The 27,148-nt window shown below is 35.9% G+C and overlaps 1 protein-coding gene across 2 annotated transcripts; it reads left to right on the top strand.

The window, feature by feature from the left end:
• Positions 1-1,344: 1,344 nt before the first annotated feature.
• ATP6V1G3 (ATPase H+ transporting V1 subunit G3) lies at positions 1,345-25,618 on the top strand. 2 transcript variants are annotated; one of them, XM_009190753.4, is made up of 4 exons: positions 1,356-1,506; positions 12,956-13,056; positions 19,173-19,354; positions 25,347-25,618. In XM_009190753.4, the coding sequence occupies exons 1-3, from the start codon at positions 1,425-1,427 to the stop codon at positions 19,344-19,346; spliced, it is 357 nt and encodes a 118-aa protein (XP_009189017.1). In that variant the 5' UTR covers positions 1,356-1,424; the 3' UTR covers positions 19,347-19,354; positions 25,347-25,618. The 2 variants fall into 2 exon arrangements, with proteins under 2 accessions (XP_003893398.1, XP_009189017.1); XM_003893349.5 differs by lacking the exon at positions 25,347-25,618 and having other exon boundaries at positions 1,345-1,506; positions 19,173-19,490.
• The last annotated feature ends 1,530 nt before the right edge of the window (positions 25,619-27,148 follow it).

The following is a 27,148-nucleotide window of genomic DNA, read 5'->3' on the forward strand; positions in this document are numbered from 1 at the left end:
TTTTGGGTTATTCCCAAAGGCTTTTTCCATTCCAGGACATCTTCCTGTTAAGCCACCTTGTATCCTTTTGTCGGGAGGGATCAGACAAGCGTTGTGTTTGTTTGAAAATCGGTTTATCCCAGTTATACTAGGGATTGTAATTATGCAATACAAATTAAGTACTTTATAAGCTGATTAAATGTGACTGCAAAAAAAAAAAAAAAAGTAAAAGTGATCCTGTAGAAAATTTTTTCTTTTGAAAATATTTGCTGAAGATAATGCACACATAATGTAGGCACATAGGTATGGATGAGACAACTTGAAAAGATTAGGAGAAAATAATCATTAAAACCTTAAAAGATTTAGTGCCCAGATTGTTTTACAATTATCTTTAAATCTAGACATCTTATTAAAGAAGATGAACCTGGCACTTATAGATGAGGCAATAGAGGTATAGTTTATGAAAGCAATAACATGTGAAACTCCAATCTGCAAATCATGTCAGGGGGAAAAGCCTTATTCTAAGTCAAAAGATTAGCCTTTCACTTGAAATAAAAATTTTAGTTACATATAAATGATACTTTGTGATTCTTCTCTGTGACCAATATTCTCATTTGTCCAATTGCTACTGGATCGAATCAAATCCAGTATGATGGATTTTATTGTACTGTCTTAGGACAATACCTACCACAAACACTGAATAATATAAAATGCATGTTTAAATTATTTTAACCCCAAAACCTACAGTTATAATCTATCTCTATTACGATTACTACTGCTAAAATTACTAACTGTTTAGTCACAATACTAAGATCTCCCTGGAACTTCAACCTACAGCATTACTTAAGAGTAGCACAATGCCCAAAAGAAATCTTTTCATTCCTGTCACCTGAGACCTTGGGGGAAAAAAATCCTTAGTCCACTTTCTATGCGCAAAGCTAGGGAATCTCTTTCCTAACAAAAGATTAACACATTTTCTGCAAGCAGATAACCGAATCACTAGAAACAAAGAAAAAGACCTGAAACAAAGTACTGCAGGGACAAAGAACAAGAATGATCTTGTTACTTAAAAGAAAAATTCAGTAAACATGTTAACGTTTCTTGGAAGATTAGGGAAATTAACATTCTTAAAAGGTCTCTTACTCATTATTTATAAGTAGATGCAACACCTCATCTATATCTCCTTATCTCATACAGAAGAGCTAAGATTGGCAGAAATGGTTAAGTTCTCAATTTATTCACATTGGTTTAACTTGTTTTTCTAGATACCACCTTGGACTTTCCTTGGGACCTAGCTATCCAGGCCAATCAAGCCAGTGTGAAACAGCTGCATTTAGAACTCTCTGTTGACACAATAATCTGAGTCACATGTTAATTTCTGAAAGGATAAGTGAACCCATTACTTCCCAGATTTCACAGAAGCCACTTGCTTGGAGCAGACTACCATGACGAGCCAGTCTCAGGGAATCCACCAGCTTCTTCAGGCAGAAAAACGGGCCAAGGACAAGCTAGAGGAAGCCAAGAAGAGTAAGTCTCGCTTGTGAGGGGTTTGTCACGAAATAAACGAAGCAATGGAATGCAGGATAAGCGTAGACTTTTGGATTAGGCAGACCTTGTTTCAAACTTTGGTTTACTATACTCCCTGTAAGACCTTCACCCATTCATTAAAATTACCCAGCTATATGTTCCTTATTTCTAGAGTACGGATGAAGTTTCCTCATTCAGATTCTTTTGAGAGGTCACGTGTTCATGGACATTAAGATTATAGAGATGTGGGCTTAAACCTTGGCTATGCCATGCCTCAGTTTTCTCAACATTGTTAAGAGATAGACAACTTCTGGATTTAATCTACTTATTAGTGAGTAAACCTGAGCAAATTACTTATTTTTTATAAGCATCAGTTTTCATTTCCATAAAATCAAAATAATAATAGCTCATTCTCAAACCTCTTGATAGCTTTTTAATATCTAATATTTTAAAATATTTTCATTTTATTCTCATTTTCTACCTCTCTTTTTATTTTTATTATTTTCAAGAGATGGGGGTCTCACTATGTTGTCCTGGCTGGACTCCAACTCCTGAACTCAAGAGATCCTGCTGCCTCAGCCTACTAAATAGCTGGGACTACAGGCACTTGTCACTGGACTCAGCTGTCTTTTCATTTGGTCATGCATTAATGTACTTACATATAGAATGTCCTCAATGAACTTCAACCCCTTTCCTATTCTCTTTGATACTCACAACAGCCAAATGAATAGGATATTAATATTATTCCCAATGTATGTAGAAATTGAGTCATTGATTTGTTCAAGGTTATATTTTAAAAATAGAAAATATTGTGCTGGGCACCATGCTCATTGCTTATCTTTATTCCTCACAACCTTTACTGAAAAAGCAAAAGTGAAGCTTAGAGAAATTGTACAACTTGTCCAAGGTCACACAGAGGGTAAATGGTAGAGACAAGATTTAGATGAGCTGTAATTTCCAAGCCCAGATCTTAACCACTGCGCTTTACAAAATTTACACAATTTGTATAATAAAAAAATTAATATGTCTCAGACCTACAACTGGAATTCAGGTTCCCAAAGCCAAGACTTTTTTTTTTCACTATCCCATTTCATATCACCTCATTATTCAATCTACAATAATTTGCAGTGTCATTCACTCTCCTTGTGATTGTGTGTCCTGCCTCTGCAATTAGATTCAGTCTGGCAAAACAGGGGCCATATTTTCAAAATGTTACTTATGTAACTCTTGGGATGAATGTAGTGATGGGATTGGAGTAGGTACTGAATTATTTAAATGTAATAAATGAAATGAAGGAATATATTACAACATAAGAAAGTAAGTCCGGAATAAGGCAGGTACACGAAGGTTTTCAACCACAGGTAAACTCATTTCCTTTTCTTAAGATAAATAGATTTCCTGAACATTCAGCAACATGGGCATCAACAACACAAAAGGAACGACTCCAGGTGGAGATGATAGAAGAGGAAAGGAAGAAGAAAGAGAGTGAAGGCAAACTTTACCTATTTCTCAATTTCTTTTCCTACAGCAAAGTGTGGAAATGGTTGCAAGACGATATGAATGCAGAGTAATTTTATAGAAAACAAAGCAGTTCAGGACTGTGGTTGAAACAGCATAGAGAATTTTCTCTTTTTAAAAGTTTCAGGGCCTGCCTTCCTTCCTTCCTTCCTTCCTTCCTTCCTTCCTTCCTTCCTTCCTTCCTTCCTTCCTTCCTTCCTTCTGCATTTCTTTTCTTTTTTTTTGAGACAGGGTCTGCTTCTGTTCCTAGGCTGGAATGCAGATGATCTGGGCTCCTTGCAACCTTCATCTCAGGCTAAAGCCATACCTCAGCCTATAGAGTAGCTGGGACCACAGATACACAGCACCACACCTGGCCAATTTTTGTATTTTTGTACAGATGGGGGTTTCGCCATATTGCTCGGCTGGTCTCAAATTCCTGAGCTCAAGAGATCCACCTGCCTCTGCCTCCCAAATTACTGCGATTACAGGAGTGAGCTACCATGCCAGGCCTTTTAAAACACTTCTTTAACAATATTTAAAATTTTCAGAACAGAAGACCAGATAATTTAAAGATGTGATAGTTATGTTGCCTTTGCTTTCTTATTATGGAGGATACAAAATGAAATATTGAGTATAGATTAATCAATATTATTGTATGACCCAAATAATTTTTACCAACTATTTCTCCTTTTTTCAAGTCCTTAAAGAATAAAAGAATTGCTAAACATGCAAGTTGTTTTGGGGTGGGAGCCACTAAGGGCAACCTGGCTTCAAATTTCAGAATAAAGATGAAAGTCCAATTTCTTTTCCTTTTCTCTAGTGAATATACTGTCCTTGGGCAATCTTTCCTCAGAATTCAGTATTGAAAAGTACATATTGTCTTATTTCTATACAAAAATGTTCATTTCATTTGCCAGTAACTTAAAATACCTGCATACTTTTTTCTTAGCCTGCCATGTCTTTGTTCATGAATATTCAAGGGGATATTCAACCAGTAATAATAAATACCCAGGCTTTAAAGACATGCTGGAAAATATTTTGACTTTCAACAACTAACCTCTGCACTCAGTTTTATGGAGAATGTCAGCCTGTCCTCTTTGCCTCAGAAGCCACAGGCTTTGAGGTCAGTTTTAACTGGATAGAAACTGTTTTCTTAAAGCTATCAGCAGGTATTACAGTTTATAGTTACAACAGCTTACTCACATAAGCAATCTATGGCAAAATAGAAATATTACCTTATATACTAGGTATGTTATAATTTCCCTAATGTTTCAGTGGTTTTTGTTTCATTTGTTTATTTAATTCAATAAGTGTTCATTGGGTATCTACTAATTCCAGGCCACTTTGATGTTTACACTGATGAATAAGACCTAGTTCTTCCTTAAAGAACTTCCCAGTGAGATAATGCACAAATTACTATTTTAAAAAGGGAAAAGAGTCACGATGACAGGAGAGGTAAAGATAGTTATCATTTTAGTAAACCCATATACTTTTGCTTTATTTTTCCACAAAAAGATTCATTTGAAATTCTGACATATTAAGGCATAATGAGATTCAGAATGAGGACCAAGAAGTCACAATAGTGAACACCACTATTAGAAGGTCTATGGTCATTTTCTCTTTCTTAAATCTATTTACAAGACTCTCAGAAACTTGGGCATAGAGAGCGAGAACAAGACTCTTGAGTGTATTATTTTTAAGAAAAATAAAGAGAGGAAGAAGGAAGGGCAAGAAAGAGGAAAAGATAAAGAAAACAGCAATTCACATGTTAATCGTTTCAGGAAAATACAAGATTAATACGGTTATTTTTATATTATGCTGCAAAAATATTAATATATTCCAATAAGGAGAACTGCCTCAGATCCTGGTGCAATTACTACATAATACAGTATATGGTCTATGTGTTTTGCCTTTAGGGATACAGATAAGGGATTATGAACTTGATGTATCAGGAACTCTCCAGAAGGCCATGAGGTCTATAGAAATTGAATATGCAGGTCTCTGCTCTCAAGACATACACCAGCTACTGAGAGAGATGAAATCTGACAGGGACGTGGGAAGGAATGTGGACAGGCTTCGGAAGTCAGACTGGGAAGTAGTAGAGTATAAAAGCATTAGCTTGAGTTGAAAACCTATGATTCTTAATGTCATTTAACATCTCCAAGTTTCAGATTTTCTTTCTGTAAATAAAAATAGAAGTTATAATACACGCAGACACACATACATATGAACAAGAGGTTGCAAGAATCAGAAAAAGATGTGTAAGATAGTAAAGCAAAATACACACTGGAGTTATTTTTATTTTTAATATATGTCATGCATTTTTGTATGTTACTATAAGTAATAACAATAGAAGAAAGAAATAGACTAGAATGATCTCATTCCATTTGTTTTTACCCCTGCTGTAAGTTCTGGGTCTACTTTTCCTAAAACAAAGAGACTGGGACTGCTTCTGGTAGGATGACTAGAAATGTTCAGATATTTGTCTGTATTCACTGATTACAGGTTATATTTATTAGTTAAAGCTCTCACACATATTTATGTGCAAAATAGCCTTACTATTTTGGTTGAATTTAGATGAAATCACAGTAGTTTGCACTACTTTAAATTATCTTACCTAGATTCAATGCTCTTTACTTAATAAATTGTTCATTAATCAAAACATAGAAGTGGGTGTGTTGGTCCAAGACAAGTTACCTAAACATCAGAGATCTGCCCTGGAGATCCAGGTTGGGGTATTGACCTGAAACTTCAATCAGAATTAGATTAGAAATTCAAAGTACCATTATCAACAGGAGGAATAGAGGCTTGTGTTTCTCTGAAATATGTTGCATTTTTACTTTTAGTCATGACCTTTTTTAAGAGAAGTATTTACTTCACTTACACCCATTGCAAACTTTTAAAACTCTATAGCTCTGCATTAACATCGTTCTGAAATACTCAAATGCATGCAATTCAACATCACATAAAGAACTCATATTCCCAAATCATTTCTGAACATACATAGTAAACTCTCCTAGAAATAAACACTCAATTTATTTACTTTGGAAGCTGCAGAAAGTAGCATTTGTGCTTAACTAAAAATGACAAATTGCATTACAGGATAGAGATTGAAAGAAACAGAAAAAAAAAAAAAAAAAGTAAATTTTCCAATCTGGAGATGAGAAAAATTGAACAAGCAGTTATAATAAAAATGTCTAAAAGCTGTAGACAATTGTAATATAAGTGAAGAACACACTCCTCTAGCTTTCTCTAAAAATTGTATGGTCAGTGCTTATCCCCTACAGCTGCTCTGCCTGGGTGCCTCTCTAACTTCTGCTTCTTATTAGCTGTGTGACCTTGGGCGGGTTACCTCTTAACCTTGCTGTGCCTATTTCCTCAGCCTCAAAATGGAGATATTAACAGTACCTACCTCATGGAGTTGTCATGATTAACTGAGTTAACACTTATGAAAGACTTAAAGCACCACTTGGCATATAGAAGTTGCTCAAGAAATTTTAGCTATTAATATTATTTTAATATCCAATAAAAAGAATTTTGTTGCAAAAACAGCAAAATAGTTAAGTCCTGGAGATTTCTTAAGCTGGTCCTCTATGAGGTCTTTCATTGAATTATACTTTGGTGCAAAATAAATACTTAAGAAAATATTTCTGCATTCTAGATAATACATCAGATAATACTGTAATTCAGATTTATTTTTGTGGGTCTATAGGATGCCAACCATCAATAATTTTTTTAAATCAGCAAATTTCCTATTTGCTTCCAATATGCATATATTCTGAATTATTTAAACAAGCACCTCGATTTAATAAATTCTTCACTATGCAAGTGGATGCTTTTGTTCATAAAGACAAGACTTTTAATAAACTAATAAAATAAAAGTTGTTGTATAAGAATTTCATGGCCTGTCTTACAAGTTTTGTAGGCCTGTAAATACTTCCTCTTCCTTTATAGTCCACAGACTAACAGGGTATTTGTAAGTGTATTGGGCTTTCATTTCTTCAAGTGGGTAATATTAAAATAATAACCACAGAGCATTTTCATCTATTAATAGGATTTGGTTATATTCAGTCCAGGAGCTACACAAAACTATTTATTGTATTTTTAACAAGGACAATACAAGTAGAAGAAAAGCAAAAGAAAATATCCAGGAAGTGGAGATCTGACAGGCAATAGATTTAGTGTAAGAGAAGCTCTAGCAGTGACAGTCACCAAAGGAGAGGTTGCCTCTTTTTCTGGTGACATTTCTTTCCCAATGTTTGTAGTAGCTGGGAAAAGTAAGAGCATTCTTTGAATCAGGTTGGTTTCATCTTAATATTGACAACCCCCTAAAGCCAAGAAGTTTTGTTTGGTTTGGTTTTGCTTTGTTTTCTGAGTGGTAGAATAGATCAAAAATTGTTATTACTAACAGAAATCTTCAAACATTACCAAAGTACCCTTTGTTTATACAGCAAATAAAAATGGCTTCTGAACTGTTTATGCATATTTTTGTCAGGTGGCACATTCATTTCAATATCTACTCTTTTCACCGCACTAGGGTATCTGGCTTTGGCTCCAATGCTCAACTAGCATTGTTTTCTCTATGCTCCTTGCTGATTCTCTGCATTTGTTTCCTAGAGATGCTGTAACAAACTACCATATACTAGGTGACTTTAAACAGAAATTGATTATCTCAGAGTTCTGGAGGCCAGAAGTCCAAACAGAAGGTTCCAGCAGGGTTGGATCCTTCTGGAGGAACTAAGGGAGAAACACCCATACCTCTTTCCTGGTCACTGTGGTAGCCAGTCATCCTTGGCACTCCTTGTCTTGCAGCTGCATCGTTTTAATCTGTATGTCCATTATTACATGGCCTTCCTCCCTGTGTGTCTGCTCTGACTCTATGCCTCTGTATTCAAATTTCCCTTATAAGAGAACCAATTATTGGATTTAGGACCCATCTTAATCCTTTATACCTCATTTTAACCTGATTACATCTGCAAAGACCCTATCTCCAAGTAAGGTCACATTTAGAGGTACCAGGAGTTAGGACTCCAACATATCTTTTCGGGGGGCACAATTAAACCCTCTAACTGTCAAATCCACTTGACCACCTTGAGCCCTTATTTTATTTTCTTTGTTCTGCTTTGTTGGTTAAAACTTCTCAAAGAAATTGCCTATATTCCCTGTGTCTACAATTTTTCATTCCATTTTCTATTGAACATTTCTTCATATAACTCGACCAATAGCTCCTCTTGCCAAGATCACCAGTCTTGCTAAACCCAATGTTAATTCAATATCTCATTCACAATTAGATCCCTCTTTCATCTTTGAAACTCTTTCTTCATTTGACTTTGGAACACTACTCTCATGGTTGGCTTCCTATTGTCTTCTCAATCTCTAAAGTCGGGACCCCAATTTGGACCTATTCTCTTATATATCAGCAGATACTTCTGAGGTGGTCTCATCTAATCTCATGGCTTTACATACCAGCTTCATGTTGATGACTCCGAAACTTGATATTCCCAGCACTTGTTGCTTCCCTGATCTCTAAGTTCATGTAAATGTCAGCTTTCTCAGCGTCACTATTGGATATTGAATAGGCATATCAACAAAATTGCAGTATTGACTCCATCCCCAAAATAAAATGTTGCTGTCATCATTGACTCGTACCTGTCTCTCATGCTCATGTATCAACTCCACCTCCAAAATATATCTACCCTCTTCTTGCCAGCTCCACTACTACTTTACCATTTCCAGCAATTATTAACATTTGCCTGAACAATTGCAACAAATTCCAAACTGATCTTCCTGCTTCTCCTTTACCCCACAGTGTATTTTCTATTTTCACCACACCAGCCCAAAAAAATTTTTTTTTTTTTTTTTTTTTTTTTTTGAGACAGAGTCTCACTCTGTTGCCAGTGGTGTGATCTCGACTCACTGAACCTCTGTCTCCTGGGTTCAAGAGATTCTCCTGCCTCAGCCTCCCAAGTAGCTGGAACTACAGGCATGCACCACCATGCTCATCTAATTTTTGTATTTTTAGTAGAGACGGGGTTTCACCATGTTGGCCAGGATAGTCTTGATCCCTTGACCTCATGATCCACCTGCCTCGGCCTCCCAAAGTGCTGTGATTACAGGCATGGGCCACTATGCCCAGTCAAGAAATCCTTTTAAATCACAAGTAGTATTGTGTCACGCCTTGGCTAAGAACCCTTCATGAATTTAGTATTCCAAAGACCAAAATTCTTACCATGCCCTGTGAGATCAATATGACCTGGTCCTGCTACTATCTAATACCATCTCCTAACATTCAACCATCCTCTTCTCTTTGCTCCAGCCATGATGGTGTTTTTGCTCTCCCTTCAGCATGGCAAACATCCTCCCACCTCAAGGCCTCTGCACTTGATGTTCTCTCTGCCTGGAAGACTTCTCCCCTTCAGATATCTGCATGACGAGTTGCCTTATTCCTTTAGGCCTCTGTTCACATACTGTTTCATCTGAGAGGCCTGAGCTGTCTAAAGTAGAATCCAACACCATGTTTCTCTACCCCTTATTCTCCTTTCTTCTTCATCATCATCCCTGACATATTATATACTTATTGTCCATTTTCTATTTTTATCTTCCCAACTGCATTCAGAACACAAACTCCATGAAACAAAAAGTTTGCAGCTTTCACTGCTATATCCATAGATCTACAATAGTGTGTGGTGCATAATAGACATCTAGTAACATTGATTAAATATCTCTTATTTCAGTTCTCTGTGTCAGTTCTCTGTGTCATTTGATACTGCTGGCCATGTCCTTCTTGGAATGTTCTCTTCTGTCTTTTGGTTTCTCCCACTTCTCTGACTACTACTTGCTCCTTCCAAGCTTCCTCCTCCTTTTTCTTGAAGGTTGAGTGTTAATATTCCCCCAAGTTGAGACTTTAGCCTTCTTTTCTCCTCATTCTGTATACTCTCCCTTGACTTCTGTCTAAATCCCATTGCTATAACCAGCATATAAACAGGCCCCAATGACTAACATGCAAATCTCTGTCCTCATTTCAGACCTTCCTCCTGCATCCCAATCTTGTCTGCCCAGCTGTCCTCTGCATACCTCCAATTAAATATCCTAGGGAAAGCTTCCAGAGGCTTCTCTAGTGACAGCCTGAGGACTTCTCCTCAAACTCATGCTTTACTCCTTGCCTTCTTTTTTTTTCACTCCTTGCCTTTTTTTTTTTTTTTAGCAAAAGGCCCCTAGGAACTGGACCTGTGTTCCTAATAATGATTTAAAATAATTAAATAACTACTTTTGTCAAGCATTTTATATACATTTTAATAATCCCTCCAATAACTTTTTATAGTACATTATTAACTCTGTCTTATAGATGAGAAAACTCAGTAACCTGCTAAAAGTTACAAAGCTTCTAATGTTTTATTGCAGTGATGCCTAGTGCATGATTCTGATTGCCTTAGGTGATAAATGAAATCCTATCTTCTCCATCAGGAAGAGTCTAGAACAAATTTAGCAATCAACAGAATTAGGTTTCTCTGTACCTCACGAACTTATCACCTCTGGGAACAGTCAGTTCACCTGGCCTGTCCTAATGAGAAGGCCAGGAAGATTCCATCTTTGAGCATTACCCTTTGTCTCCTACACAGAGTTCAGTGTGTAAAATTGCTGCCCAAAATTGATTTTCTTAATCCTTTTCCCACAAACCACCTGAAAATCAGTCCAAATGTCTTTTCTTCCCACTTTTGGTCACAGCAGCCATGTTTTTAATGCTTACAAAGAAATAAGTATAATTTCAGAATTGCCATATTCTTACACAGAGAGAGAAGCAAGTTAGAGGTTAGTATGAGTGGATTTGATGCATGCATTTTGCTTCACCTCTAACAGAACAGTGGGCTTTAGGCTCCAGTTTTTTTCCACTGGATTAAATCAGGTGGAGCATATGCAGGCTCTCACACAGCAGCAGCTGCTGAGTCTATCCAGAAAATTGCTGTGCCAGCAACGATTTCCCTGTGGCTCTCCCATTTAATTGAATGAGAACCAGCAGGTGACTGGTGCCATGACAAGGGAATCACAGACACACTCTGAGCCTGTCACCGTGTGATGGAGCTAATATACAGCCTCTTAGTGGAGTGCTGAATTCTGCTCAACGGTAGGGCACACAGAGCCTTTCCTATGATTTTTTTTTTTAATGTGCTAGAGAGGCATAACTTTAAAAACACTATTTTTAGATATTATGCAATTAAGATGGAGAGTAGTGAGGCATGTGATTTATTTTGTAAAATAATTATGTATCCTACAACCCATTATTACTAAACAAAAATCAATACATTAACATTCTGTATTTTTGTCCTGATGTAAATGACAAACAGATAGAAGAAAGCAGGTTGGAGATCAAGGAATAGTTTTTCCTACCAACATATCATTGATTTATTCTGTTCACAGAGAATCTCTGTGAATAACATACGTGTAGTTGTCACAAAATGGTTACAACTATAGAGAATGAAGGAATCGGTATATACAAAATGGTAATGAGCATTAATTAAGATAAAGATAAGCATTGCTATTAATGTTCCATTAAGCCTCAAGCAACAGAAGAGCAGCAGTTTTCAGCAGACCTTGGATTTTAAAGAAAGTGTAGGCAGAGCGAAATGTCTGTCCTGAATGAGGACTTCCCAGTTCCATTCAAGGGTGGGAGACATTAAAAGAGACACATTTCAATACGTAACTCAGTGACTCTTTTTATTCCACATACATACAGTGACTAGTGAAGCAACTCAGAAGAGAAAGAAATTGAGAAATAATCTCTGTGCAAATGCTGCAAAGGTAGATACATACATAGGTAAATGGAAGACAAATAAAAGTTTACACTCGGATTTTCTTTCATGCTACCTGAGAACACATTTTTTTATAGTTCAAAGTCTTTACAATATAACAAATGGTTGACAGAAATTGTAAACAATACTTAAGAAACATTATCAGAGGAAAAATCTATTAAATGGGCAAAAGAATACAGGTATTTTACTGAAATTGAAAGACAATAGATTCATAGAAAAAAATAATTTTAATGTAGTTCAGAATTTCTTTAAAGTTTTAATGATCATGAAGCATTAGTAGCTAAGCCCCAAGGTGGTGGGTGGAGAGAGCAAAGCACCAATGAATATTAGTCTATAACCGCACCCCCCCACCAAACTTACCCTTGTTGTCAGAAAAAGTCATGTGCTCAGCTAATGATTACCACAGCATTGTATTCGTCTAAAACTTTCATTTATGTTGTCTGCTAGCTTAAGGCTTACACCTTTGCTCTTAATAAAAGAAAAAAGGCTACTTAACTAAATCTCCTAATCATTAAAAACAATTGGTTTTATAGCCACTTTCAAGCAAGTTCCCCTCAGAGAAAGTTACAAAAAAAAAAAAAAAAATTGCTTTGATGTATTGTGAGGCTTAATCAGACATTGTAGAGTCAACAAATGGTAAAGAAAAATCCCAATAAACCGTTTTTAAAAATTGTAAGTTTAGTTTGATAGAGTCTGAGTTGCATGTTTGTAGCGATTTTGGAGATCTGCCAGTGTTAAATAGGATCCAGTTGGTGTGGACTGAAGGATTCTGGCAGCAAATCAAGACCGAAAATCTGACCAAATAATGTCTTTTTGAATAAGTGACAGCTAAAATCTGTTCTCTGGCATTACTGCTGTGAGTAAATGGGCAGATATTTTATTTAAACATGTAAGTGTGAAAAAAAAGTTGTCATTTACGTGCCCTAAAGAATCCAATAAAAAATAATAAAATTTTCAATATCTATTGTTTTTTAGTAAAGTTTGCCATTCTAGAAAAAATAATCAAAAAATAATGAAGAATGTATCTATTTTTAAAAAACTAAGTTTGCAGTTCCATATGCATATGTGTGTAACATATATATACAGTTATTTATATATATCCTTGTTAATATATGTATATATATATAATTGTTAATTTTCAGGAAAAGGAAAGCGATTGAAGCAAGCCAAGGAGGAAGCAATGGTAGAAATTGACCAGTACAGAATGCAGAGAGATAAGGAGTTTCGATTAATACAATCTAAGGTGAGTAAGAAAGTCAGCACTGGCCGGGCGCGGGGCTCACTCCTGTAATCTCAGCACTTTGGGAGGCCCAGGCGGGCGGATCACAAGGTCAGGAGATAGAGACCATCCTAGCTAACACGGTGAAACCCCATCTCTACTAAAAAAAATACAAAAAATTTAGCCGGGCGTGGTGGCGGGTGCCTGTAGTCCCAGCTACTCGGGAAGCTGAGGCAGAAGAGTGGTGTGAACCTGGGAGGCGGAGCTTGCAGTGAGCCGAGATCGTGCCACTGCACCCCAGCCTGGGCGTCAGAGCAAGACTTCGTCTCAAAAACAAAAAAAAAAGAGAAAGTCAGCACTGTTTCTTATGCAGAATAGATAATTCGCATATTCATAAGGTGTAATATAGAATACTGAGAGAAAAAAATATGCTGCAATTGAGCAGATATAGTTCAACCAAGCTGAACATCAAGCTAAATCTTAAACATAATAATTACTGATTTTACGTTTTCACTTTCAACGCATTTCACACAAAGGGTCAATCAGTAGTTATTACGTAATATATAGTATATGTTAAAAATCATACTCACAAATATACAAGTTGAATGGATTGCTTAAAGTCTCATTCCTACCACTGATTGTTGACTAACATATTTTAGTAAGCAAAAACTTGAGAGAACCTGTTTTTATATAAATATATATGTTTAGTTACATAAATAACATTTCCAAGATTTACAAATGACCAAAGTAGATATTGCTGCAAATTGCTGAAAAGCTTTCTGGTATTTCCTGATGTTTCCCTTTGCAACTGGCTGACTCATTCAATAAATCTTTCATTTAGAGATAAAGAAATGCTTTTTCCTACACTGGCATATTTTTAAATATCTGCAGCTTACTGTAAATCATAAATGCATGAAATCTTTGGAGCCTACACCTTCCTTTCCATGTTGCAACATGGGCTAAAAGAAAGTGCTAAACTCCATGTATCATAACTAAATTTTTTATGACATTTTATTTTGGCCTCAGTACAAATATAAACAAAGCTCTGTGCAGAAGCCTGACATTTCAAATAAATTATTAGCAATTTGGAAATCTTCTTTATTTACAACTTTTATTTTAATGGTAATGAATAAGGAGTTCATGTAGGATCAGATAAATTGGACTACATAATAACAAAACCTTTTTTGTCAAATAAAAAATGTCCTTTCTAGGATTAAGTGGACCACTCAGCAAACACACAAATTTTTATCAGTGTTCAAAAATAAGAAATCCTAAAGTCCTAAGTTCATACAACCCTCCATGACTGGCCTTTGGCTATCTCTCTCACCACATTTTGTACCACCCTAGACTCAATTAGTTCTGCTCTATCCATATTGGTCTTTTGTTCTTCCTCCAACAGATAGAACATGCCCCTACCACAGGGCCTTTGCATGTACCATTCTCATGTCCTACATTTTTTTTCTTTAGATACATTCATCTTTCTCTGATCTCAATTCAATTGTTAGTGCCTCTTCCTGATCACTTTATCTCAAATTGTGTCTGTCATAAATACATATTGTAGACCATTCTTTTTCCTCATAGCACTTAGCATTATCTGATATATTTTACATTTACTTTTTTTGCATATTGCCTATCTTTCCTTCTGGGGCTTTAAACACCAAAAGAATCATTTCTTGGTTTTGGTCTCTATTTTCCTAGACATTAGAACAGTGCCTGCCACACAGTAGACATGCAATAAATATTTGTTGAAAGAACGAATAATATTTTTTCTTTGATTTTCTTTCTTATTGAATCCTATCATAGCCATAATCTATTAGGACCTGAGAAAATAATCATCCTTAACATTCTCCAGCTTTGATTATCTTATATAGGATATTTCTGATATAATTATTTCCATTTTTTTAAGTAATAACAGAACTGATCACAATTTCAGAAAGTGCTGGTGTTAAATCTCTTCAAATATCATTTCCCCAGAGGAATCTTATCAGATATATATCTTGTTCTGGTTATTTGTTTTCTGCTTTAGTTCATAATTAAATAATTAAAACTCCTCATCGCTCTCATAATTAGCACTCCAAGCCAATTTCACAATTATTTGATCAAAAGCTCACATAGAAAGGTCAGCATATTTAAGCCTCGGCTACTTCAAGCATATTGTAAAACCATTAGCACAGATCTTCTCTCCTTGGCGTGACCTCCATATGTCAGGCATATTGCTATTCCACTTAAATCTCATCCTCATTAACCCAGGGCAATTAAGAGGTCTGGGAGGAGACTCAAGAAACCAGCCTCCTGTCTGCTGTGGGTGTTGTATCTTGATGTTACTTTTTGTTGCTTTTTAGCTCTTGTTAATATATGTGATTTTTCAAGTTCCCTGACTTATCAACGGAAGCAGGTATCCCAATGTGGGCTGTACATTAGCAAATATTGTTTCATCAAAAATCTATTTATCCCTTCCTTAGTGCTACCCTATCTAAAGAAGATATTACATTGCTAAAAAGAAATCTGGACTATAGTAGAAAAATTAAATCTGTTGTTAATACAAGTAAAAGTCAGATACATCATGAATCTAAATAGAAAATCTGAAAATGGGCCAGGCGCGATGGCTCACGCCTGTAATCCCAGCACTTTGGGAGGCCGAGGTGGGCGGATCACGAGGTCAGGAGATCGAGACCATCCTAGCTAACACGGTAAAACCCCGTCTCTACCAAAAATACAAAAAATGAGCCGGGCGATGTGGTGGGTGCCTGTAGTCCCAGCTACTCGGGAGGCTGAGGCAGGAGAATGTTGTGAACCCAGGGGGCGGAGCTTGCAGTGAGCCGAGATCGTGGCACTGCACTCCAGCCTGGGAGACAGAGCGAGATTCCGTCTCAAAAAAAAAAAAAAAAAAAAAATCTGAAAATGGTTGCCTTGGGCATACTGAAGACCTTTATATCTTTACTCTGTCTTCCTGAATTTATATCCCAAGAGCATTTTGTTTGCTGGAGACAGTCACAAATTGAGAGCATAAAATTGTTTTTCTTGTGACGATGGGACCTGAAGCTCTGCTTTACCTTAAACTGGAACATTTAAACAACTTATAAGGAAACGTATTGAATATTTAAAGATCTTCCATCACCATCAGTCATTATGGTGTAAAGCTATACATCAGTTTCAACACTGACATTCTGAAAATTAAAATGGAGAAGTCCTCACATGTCACTCTTAAACCTATCATGACATGTTACAGAATTATCGACTACTAACTTATACATTCTTCCAAACATTCAGGTAACAGGCTTCCACCAACATGAGCAACAGAACATAGGTAATGAGTTCTCTGTAATATCAAGAGATCTGATCATTCTACTCAATACGAATGTATATTGAGCATCTATTAAGTGTCAGATAGTGTTTAAGGCACTTATAATACATCAAGGAACATGATTCTTGCCTTTGTGCCACTTACCTTCATTCACTGAAACTCCTACATGGGTTAAATCAATACTCGGCCTGCAGATATCAAGATATGGAATTCTTCCCTAGGAAAACCATTTAAAATAGTATATGACTAGTCATTGTTATAGTACTGCATAGGAAACACTGCAGAAACTCAAATCACTGGGCATCAAATAAACTCAGAAACAATATTTTGTTTAATTATGCAGGATGAGACACAGCATTATGGGATATTACAAGGGTATTACAATGTTTCTGAAAATACAAAACAGATTGGAAAAATTTGAAAAGTACAAGTAGAGTAATCAGTGAAAATTATACTAGTAGTCACTAACATGTACTGATTACTTGTTCAGAGTTAAACTTCTGTGCTAAGAGTCATCTTTATAAGTCTGTCTGGAAAATGATTAGGGTATCTTGAAAAGCCACATTAAGAATTCAACTAATATTAGCAGCTGTCATTTATTGCTGCACTGTCCAAAATGGTGACCACTTCACATGTAGCTACTAAGCACATGAAGTGTAGCTAGTCCCAATCAAGATGTGCTTTAAGTGTAAAATACATACCATATTCCAAAGACTTAGTATGAAATAAAAGAATGTAATAATTTTTATATTGATTGTATGTCAAAATATGAATATTATTAGGTTAAATATATTATTAAAATAACTGCACCTACTTCTTTTATACTTTTAATGTGGCTTCTAGAAAATTTATAATTTTATATATATATATATGAGCTGCCTTTGTGGCTCATATTACACTTTTGTTAGACACAACTGCTCTGCACACTTACCAATGAATCTGGTTTGCATTTTATAGTATCTTATCAAATGGGTGATATTATCCCTATTTTAAAAAATAGAGAACCTGAGATTGAGATTAACTTTTCCAAAGTCATTCGCAACAGTTACACTAAACCAACCCAAAGACAACTATTTTTAATACTGTTCCAAAGAAAAGTAGGTAATAGTTTCACAAGTTTGTTTTTTATTTTTTACCACTAGAAGACATTGAATTTAGACAATTTTTTTTAATTTAGTAGAATCCCACTTAAGACACTAAATTTAGAGGAAAAATTTTGAGCTTGGTAGAACCATTTCAATAAGTAGTTCTCTTCTATTTTAAAATTTCTTCTTAGCAAGGGAAATTCGATCCATATGTTTCTGCTTCTTGTATACTCACTTATCAAAATGTTATTCTGCAAAAGTTATTTGATGTCTTAGAAGCTGTAACTTTTCAAAATTATTTTCTTTGAACTGAGAAGACCCCATTGCCTGGACTGTAAACAGAAAAGAACTCGAACCCAAGCACTTCAGTGGCATTTGATTTCAAGCCTAGGACTCAAAAAGATCATGCAGATTTTAGAATTTAGAATAGTCTAACCACCCTGAAGTAGAAGTCAATCATTACTGGAGTATCTTGGATTAAATTAAATGCATACTTTTCCTAAACACTCACAGAAGGAAAAAGCAAACAAACATAAAACAGTCTTCTTGTCTTTAAAATGCCATGTTTAAGAAAGGCTGAATTTACAAAGGAGATACATTAGGAGTTGATTTTTTGCTTTAGTAAAGGCTAACTTTCAAAGTGTTTCACTGCAGAATTCCTTTAAATTGTTAACTCCTCTGATGAAATTATATTTTGGTCAAATCATTCCTTGATAAAGAAGCTACGTGGAAAGAGAAGATAACGGAAAATAATGGGAATCTCTGGCAATTAAAGAGCAATTAGAAAGATATATTAAACTGTGTCTACAATTATGATGTAACTAAATGAACAAGCATATTCAATTTGAAAGAAATACAACTTACATTAAATTTTTCAAGATAATATCTATTACCCAAAGAAACACACTTCAGCAGCTGGGTGCTGTGACTCACGTCTGTAATTCCAGCACTTTGGGAGGCCAAGACAGGCAGATTATGAGGTCAGGAGTTTGAGAACAGCCTGGCCAACATAGTGAAACCCTGTCTCTACTAAAAATACAAAAATTAGCAGGGTGTGGTGGCACATGCCTGTAGTCCCAGCTACTTGCGAGGCTGAGGCGGGAGAATCGTTTGAACCTGGGAGGCGGAGGTTGCAGTGAGCCAAGACCACGCTATTGCACTCCAGCCTGGGTGACACAGTAAGACTCTGTCTCAAAAAAAAAAAAAGAAAGAAAGAAAAGAAATACATTTGTGCACATAAAGGTATCTTACAGGACACATTGTGAATGTCTTCCTGATAAAAACAAGACACAATTCAGATAATGTATTTTAAAAATAGAAAAACTAGTTATTCAGTCTTTAAAAACCAGCAAAAGTGGGTTTAATGGTGTCTTTCAACTATGTTTTCCAGACTTATAACTCGGAAGGTAAACAATAGGGAATATATGGGAACTAAATGGAAACGATTATAAATACATGAAAAATGTGATGGAAAAGAACTTCTGGGCACGGTTTAATGATTACAAATGTGTATTCAATTTGTAACATGTGGAGGTTGGTTAAAAGTGAAAGTAACCTGCTATGACCAGTTTCAATATTTTATGAAAGTTCATCCTTCCCACTCATAGCATTGGTGGTCCTGTTGGTTCTCCGAAAAAAAAATCTACAAAAATTGTGCATCATAGGACAATCATCAGTAAACAGGCTAGGACAAATTTAACTTGTAAAACAATTGTATTATGATATGAATTCTGTCCGTTTTGTTTTGGTAGATAATGGGCTCTCAGAGTAATCTCTCAGATGAAATAGAAGAACAAACATTAGGGAAGATACAAGAACTTAATGGACACTACAATAAACATATGGAAAGTGTGATGAACCAGCTCTTGAGTATGGTCTGTGACATGAAACCAGAAATCCATGTGAACTACAGAGCCACCAACTAAAAAAAAAGGTGTGTGAGTGCCACCTGGTTGCTTATGGCTTCATGTTTTTATATTAAGAAATTTGAAATGCGAACCTTAAATTTACATTTACAGGAAATGTGACATAACTCATACATCAGCACTGAATTAAACAAAACAAAATACCACTGTTGCTATATCTTTTCTAGTAATAATTATGACCTTATCATTTAACTTGGAGTAAGTCAAGAATACGGAAGAGTAACATGTTTTTTAACACTTGAAAGAAAAACATGGTCATGACAGCTTTTTAGTGGGCGTGGGTTTTTTATTCCTTCTCCTTTTCATCGATTTAGAAAATGTACTCTTAATTGTGTTAAAAGGTAATTTGCTAAAAGATCATCTTTAAGCAAGATATAATTATGACTCTTCAACAGATCTAAAAATGAACATGTCAATGGTTTTATTTAATTCAGTAATCAATGAGGAAACCAGTAAAACAGAGAGACAGAGACAAAGAATGATGGGTTATATAGCCATTTTTAAACATAGATGGGTTTTATAATCATTCTGTCTGTCTGATCTCAACTAAACAGATACTATTTTAAAAGAAAAAAGTAAATGATAAATAAGCTAGTAACAGATTTTGGAACTTTGAAAAAAATTAAAAAAAAAAAAAAAAGAAATACAAAGAAAACTCTCAGGGGATATATTAGGTTAGTGTACCACTAGCCCAGTCAAGAATTTAGCTAAGCTAAATTCTTGTTAAATACTAAGTACTTTGTTAGCAAAATGTATATATTATCTCAATCCTACTGTGTAAGCAGTACTAGTGCTCTTGTTTTACAAAATGAGAAGCAAAACAAAGGAACTTGCCTGGAGTTGTTTGTATAACAGTGGCAGCACTGGGCTTTGAACTGGGCAGTGTGACTCCATTGTTCACACCCTTCACTTCTTACCAAACTGCTTACCTGCACAGCTCCTGTATTTGCATTAGTAAGAAGCATGGGTACTATAAAGTCTTTGATTTTCAAGTAATAGATGCAGACAAATTTTAATTCCAGTCTAAACAATAGTTAATTATTGTCACCAAACTATTCATATAATCTTCAAATATATGAATCTCTGACTATATGTATAGTTTGGTAACAATAATTAACTTTTGTTTAGACTGGAATTAAAATCATAAACTGAAATGATTTTAATTGATCATTGTTTTAGATCAGTGGTCCCCAACCTTTTTAGAACAGGGACCAGTTTCATGGAAGACAATTTTTCCAAGGATGGAGGGGTAGCAGGGCAAGATAGTTTTGGGATGAAACTGTTCCACCTCAGATCATCAGGCATTAGATTCTCATAAGGAACATGCAACCTAAATCCCTCACATGTGCAGATCACAATAGGATTCGTACTCCTATGATAATCTAATGCCACTGCTGATTTGACAGGAGGCCAAGCTCAGGTGGTAATGCTTGCTCAACTACCACTGACCTTCTGCTGGGTGACCCAGTTCCTAACAGGCCACGGACAGATACCAGTCTGTGGCCCAGGCATTGGGGATCTCTGTTTTAGATTTCTAGTATCATTGTTTCTTTTTAGGAGAAAAAGTTAAAATTTTATCACATATCTTAGTATCTCAGAAATAGTCAATTTTATATGCATGTTAGGTAAATGGAGGAAAATTTGAATTCTATTTGTTTCTCCATTTTCCCAACTTTTGGGGCAAGGAAAACCAAACCAGTTTATTGGTTTTACGAGATATAATTCCACATTTATTAGAACGAAAACTGATTCCCAGTTAAAGAAGAGAAAGATATCAAACGTTCCTAGGAAAACTGGCTCCCATTTTTTGAGGGAGTGGAGGGAAAGGCATCAATTAAAGTTGTGTCTCCCTGACATTAGGACAGCATTGGAGGATTTCTACTCAACACAGACTTGGAGAATTCAATTTCTCTATCCTGCAGAGCTTAGATAAATAAAATAATGACTAAAATTGCACATTTGGAGAGTTATCATGTGAAAAGATAATTCCAAAAAACAAAGCATTGTGATTTGCCTTATATCGTAAGATGTAGTCTTCTGTCTTATCTCATGAAAACCATGAAGACGCCAGTTTTCTGGATGTGAAAGCTTGAATATGTTACATGGAGCACTCAAGTTAATAATAAATTCCTGAGCCTGCACAAAAGAAAGGATAATCTTTTAGGCCCTAAATACTGTAGAAACACATTAAAGTCAGTAGAGGATTTTTCTCAGAAGTAAAATGGAGCCAGGCCTAGAGGCAAAAGATGAGACTTGGGTGTCAGCACACTGTACATCCAGTCCTGCCAGCACCACCAGCTTCCTATGTCCCACTGGCAACTCAGTCAACCTCTCTGGGCCTAAGATTCTTTTTTAGTGCTGTAATCCATAAAATGGTGTTGAAATAAATGATCTCTGTAGGCCCTTTAACACTTATTTTTACATACTAAGATCAATTTTTCAAAAGCAGTATTTGTTACTTTCAGTTTTTTCATTCACTATTGTAGTATTTGTCAATTTCTCAACAATCTCACATCTATTCTAAACACTCTATTGTTAAGAGCATGTGCTGTTGCTGTCCCCAGTATCCTAGTTTCTATGTAGTTTGCATATTTTTACATTCAAATATGGTTTCACATCTTTGCCTAACTGAATGAGTCATTTTCCAAGAACTCTCACACCCTCACAGATGGTAGAGCTGCCAGGTTTTACTTTATTTACATATGAAAAGGTTTTATGTATTTCAGAGCTAGCTCACTTATCTATGAGAGCTTTCTCAGTCACACAAAAAAGGTTGACTTTTTTGCACATGTACTTACATTAAAAGGCTTTTTCTGTTCCTGTAGATGTTTACACAGAAATAGAATAATGTTAGCATGTTTTTAATTGTTCTTTACCCTTGTTTTGATCCTTTGCACAATCAGAAACTACAAAATGAAAAATTATTCCATTCAGTTCTTACTCATTTCCATTGCACTCAAAAACAAAACCATGCAATTTACAGGCTTGCAAAGGAATGCAGGGATTTTGGTTTTTATTCTTTATGTTAGCACACAAATACAAAGTCAGGAATTGTAATCAATGTATCACAGCCATTACTTTCTAGATGGATAGAGCTAGTAGAAGAGAGTTGGCCTGAGTGTGCAGAAAGCTGCCACCTTTGAAATATCCCAGCTAAGGCCATTCTAGGTCTTGCCAACCCCCAACATGTCAGAGTCCAGCCTAAATCAGCACAGCCACATTACCTGCCGCCAACCATGAATGTGGGCATGAGCAAAGAGGACGTCATATGAGCCACCCGGAACACTCATAGACTCATGAGCAATAATAAACATTTTAAGCCATTGAGTTTCAGGGCGATGCGTTATGAAGCAATAGCTAACTGCTATACCGATTGAATACTGCCTTAAAGAGGAGAGGGTGACCACCTGTCTTGAATGCTGCTTAGAGTTCAAGTAAAATAGGACAGAGATGTGACTGTTAGATTTACGTATGTGGAGGAGGAGTTTGAGGAGAGAAAATGTGGTGAGAAAGCTAGAGATAGCAGTTATAGATAACTACAAAACTATAAAAATGATCAGAGAAATGGGGCTGCAGCTTGAGACAGATGTGTGTCAAGCATGTGTTTCTCGTCTGGACTAAGAAATGTTATCGCATATTCATATGCTGATTGAAATTCCTCTAGAGGAGAAAGAATTTCTATGAAGAATAGAGAGGGGAACTATTGCAGAAACAAAGTCCTTGAGAAGGCAGGAAGCCTAGAATTCAGATCCCAAGTAGAAGAATTGGCCTTCAACAGGAAGACGACCATGGGCGTGGATTGACATACAAGTAGGTATGTAGATCTAGTGGTAGGAAGATGAGAAAGTTCCTGACTATGTACTGCTATTTTCAAACTAAATTCAAGGAAAATGATCAGCTGGGAATGAGAACTAATTTTAGGGGACTTATCAAACAAGAGAAAGGGTAAAATGGTCATTTTAGAAAGTAAGAAGATTACTATGCTAGGGAGGTGTAATAGGATGATCAAGCAGCATTGTATGTCTAAATGAGGTTTACTGTCATACTTTTAAAATGAGATTAAGTCAGTAGTGTGTTTTTCTCTGTTTATGGTGAGTTGCTCAGCTGCAGGAAGAGAGTAGACAGGTAGTCTGATTTCACCTCTAAACTCATCATCAAAGACGTGAGATCAGCTCCCTTGTCCTGCATCTTTTAACTCTAAAGTTGAACTGAAATAATTCTTCTTGAAAGACTACTATGTCCCTAAACTTAAAGAAAAGAAAATTCTTGGAAATAAAGCACTTAAAAGAAAGATAGAAATCTAAGCATAGAGTTCATTACAAAAATAATGATTCCATTTTATCAACTTGAAGAAATATAATTGTGATAACTGCACATTTCTCCTATTTCCTGTTCTTCCATCTCAGTTCTCTTGGGACTAATATTGGCAATGCAAGGAGTTACTAGTGTAGTGAGTTTGCTTACTTCCAAGAGTCACCTGAAAAAGCTACTTATCAATGACATAAATGACTGGAGGACTTTATGTCCCATGCAATGTTAATTATTCATTTACTCACTCATTCAGCCATAATTGTTGAATTATGTGATATCATACATTTGAGATTGGTAGTAGAAATACAGACATGGCTATTACCAAAAGTGACAAGTCCTGTATTCTTACTCCTACCACTTCCAGTGACCCAGCTCCTCAAGTCCAGTTTAAGATAAGGTACATTTTGAGTGAACTGAGGTTCTCTGTGTCATCAAATAAACTAAACTCCTGCAATAGGTATTGTAAACATAAAGAATATTTAATACTGTGTAGTTTAACACAGTAATTAAGATCACCATCCCTTAGACTAGACTATTTGGATTCATATATAAGTAGTAAATATAAATGTCTATAAAATGGTAATTATTAGTATAGTTGAAAAAGAACTAAATCAAATAGGCTGATATAAAGACAAAATGAGTCTATGAAAGAAGGTTATGAGGTAGAGAATGCCAGAAAAATCACTGTAACTTCTTTTGCAGACAGTTTAAATAGACCATTATGAAATTCCCTTGTTTTTAAACTATAATAACTAAACTGTTTCTTCGTGTTCAGTTAAGTAGAATCCAATGGAACAGAAGTTTCACTGAGCTTGTTTTATCATGCTAGCACTTCCATTGAAAAAGTGTCTACAACTGTTAACTCGTTATCATTTTTATTAATGTGTAATCAATTAATAAGAACATATGTGTTCCACAGGCAAACCCCAAAGATATTTAAATAGAGATACCAGTGAACATGAGAACCTTGCCAATATTCTGAAGACCTGTTTCCTAGTGGAATTCACAGTTTGTAGTCACAGTTCAGAAAGATGCTTTCCTAAGCAAAAATGTAAATATATCCAAACACTCCAAATAAAACCACAAGCACTGAATGTTATATACATTTACATCTACAAAGGAAGCAAGAAGCTTTTCATGGTGACAAACCAGAATCAGCAAGGTTTAATAGAGCTGTGATTTTGCTGATTGAAACTTGCATAGACCACTGCTCGTGAAAAGACTTTCAAAATTGTGTGTGACCACACAGAAAGAGGGACCATCAGGCAATGAATATAAAGCAACACAACACCAGCCATGAAATGAGTAAATGTGTCTAGTAAAAATGAACAAACACTACTCCTATTAAGTCAAGTTAAGGCCTTGCTAATAATGGTGAGAAAGTTGAAACAACAGTGTTAGCAGCAGCATTCAAAAATAAAATAATAATACTAAGGCTGATTTTTACAATATGCTAATTCCCTTTGCCTGAACTTTCCTTTCTTCCTTCTCTGCCTGACAAACCCTACTAGTTTTTTAAGGCAGGTGTGATGGTTAATATTGAGTGTCAACTTGACTGGATTAAGGGATACAAAGTATTGATCCTGGGTATGTCTGTACGGGTGTTGCCAAAAGAGATTACCGTTTGAGTCAGTGGGCTGGGGAAGGCATATCCGCTCTTAATCTAGTGGGCACCATCTATCTAATCAGCTGCCAGAAAATATGAAGCAGGCAGAAAAAACGTGAAAAGGACAGACGGGCCTATCCTCCCAGCCTACATCTTTCTCCCGTGCTGGATACTTCTTACCATCGAACATCAGACTCCACAATCTTCAGTTTTGGGACTTGAACTGGCTCTCCTTGCTCCTCAGCTTGCCGACAACCTATTGTGGGAACTTGTGATTGTGTAAGTTAATACTTAATAAACTCATATATATATATATAAAATGAGTGTATATATATACTATGAGTATATATACTATGAGTATATATGCTATTAGTGTATATATGTACTATCAGTATATGTAAATATACTAATAGTTCTTGTGATTGTGTAAGTTAAAACTTAATAAACTCCCATATATATAATATACTGTTATACTAATAGTACTTGTGATTGTGTAAGTTAATAAACTTGTGATCGTGTAAGTTAATACTTAAACTCCCATATATGTGTGTGTGTATGTGCATATATACACACTATTAGTTCTGTCCCTGTAAGAGAACCCTGACTAACATGGTGGGGCACAAGGGCTTGTCTAATTTGTGAAGTCATGTCCAGCTCCCTAGGAAACCTGGCCATTTCCTCCTGCGTGATTTTAGAGCCCTGTTGTAGCCCTAATCATGTTGTGTGACTTTTAGTCATATTCATCACCCCTTCCTACTGTGATTTCCACAAGGGTAGAAGCTATCTGTTGCTCATCTTTTTCTCCAAGGCCTAACTCAATGCTGAGCACACTGTATTGATTAATGATTAACAAACTTAACGTTAACAGTAATCGATAGTTATTATGATATAAGACTAGCTTCTCATAAACATGCTAATAGAATCTCACAGAGTTAGAACTTAACACATTTCTTGGAATCTCCTATTGGTTTTCCAGAAAGGCAAAAGAACCCAAAATATGAGGCTAGGGGTTCTCCTGGTGAATAGTGGAGGAGGGTGTGTGTTTACAACCAGCCAGGAGAACATGCACAAAGGCTCAGAGGTGGAGAGAATATGATGCAGATGTAGAAAGTTAGAGGATTGCATTTAGGGAGAAGACTAAAACTGCTGCTGGAGAGGTTAGAAGAGTGACTTGTGAAAAGCCCTTTACGCCATACTAAGATGTTTGTTATTTAATTGAAATGAGTGGGAAGCCATTGATCGACTTTACGCAGCAAACTGACGTAATGACAATTGTGCATGTAATGATCAGACACCATCCAGTGGAGAGAAATAAGGACAAGACTGGAAATGAGGGAATCTGTTAGGACCTATTGTAGTAACCCAAGTGGGCAATGAGTAGGTCTTTATCTACAGAAGGAATGGAGATTAGAGAGTAGAAGGAGATAATAAAGAGGTGGAACTGACCTGACTGAGAACTGGCTGGATATAAAAAGAAAAGAGAACCTGACGGAAGGCTGAAGAATATAAAATATGAATGAGAAATAGGAAGAAAAAACAAAAAAGACTGTGGGCACTCTGAAGAAACAGTCCTTGAGGACAAAGAGAGAACCAGAAGTCAGCTGTCCTGCAGAAGCAGGCTGAGCTTACATCTTGGTTAGCTCACACCAGCAGCCAGTCCAGTTTGTATCCATTTCTTTGGTTCAACTATTGTTAGTTCCATCTTTCACTTTACAGTTGTTATCCTCTGCAGAAACTAAAACTAAGTTGAGATGTCTTTAATTTAACATCAATGAAATCTCATTGAATTTAATTTTGTCTCTGCTTCTACCTTACACAATTAAAACCTCTTCTTCCCACCAGAATTTTGATCATAGCTCCCAATTTCTGTTCAGATATCTTCCAT

Source organism: Papio anubis, chromosome 1 (assembly GCF_008728515.1).
Source record: "Papio anubis isolate 15944 chromosome 1, Panubis1.0, whole genome shotgun sequence".
Classification (NCBI taxonomy): Eukaryota; Metazoa; Chordata; class Mammalia; order Primates; family Cercopithecidae; genus Papio; species Papio anubis.

Excerpts from the sequence above, each read along its gene's own strand:
- ATP6V1G3 (XM_003893349.5), top strand. The coding sequence starts at position 1,425 with ATGACGAGCCAGTCTCAGGGAATCCACCAGCTTCTTCAGGCAGAAAAA. Across the intron at positions 1,507-12,955 it reads GCTAGAGGAAGCCAAGAAGA|GAAAAGGAAAGCGATTGAAG; the intron begins GTAAGTCTCGCT and ends GTTAATTTTCAG. Across the intron at positions 13,057-19,172 it reads TTCGATTAATACAATCTAAG|ATAATGGGCTCTCAGAGTAA; the intron begins GTGAGTAAGAAA and ends TTGTTTTGGTAG.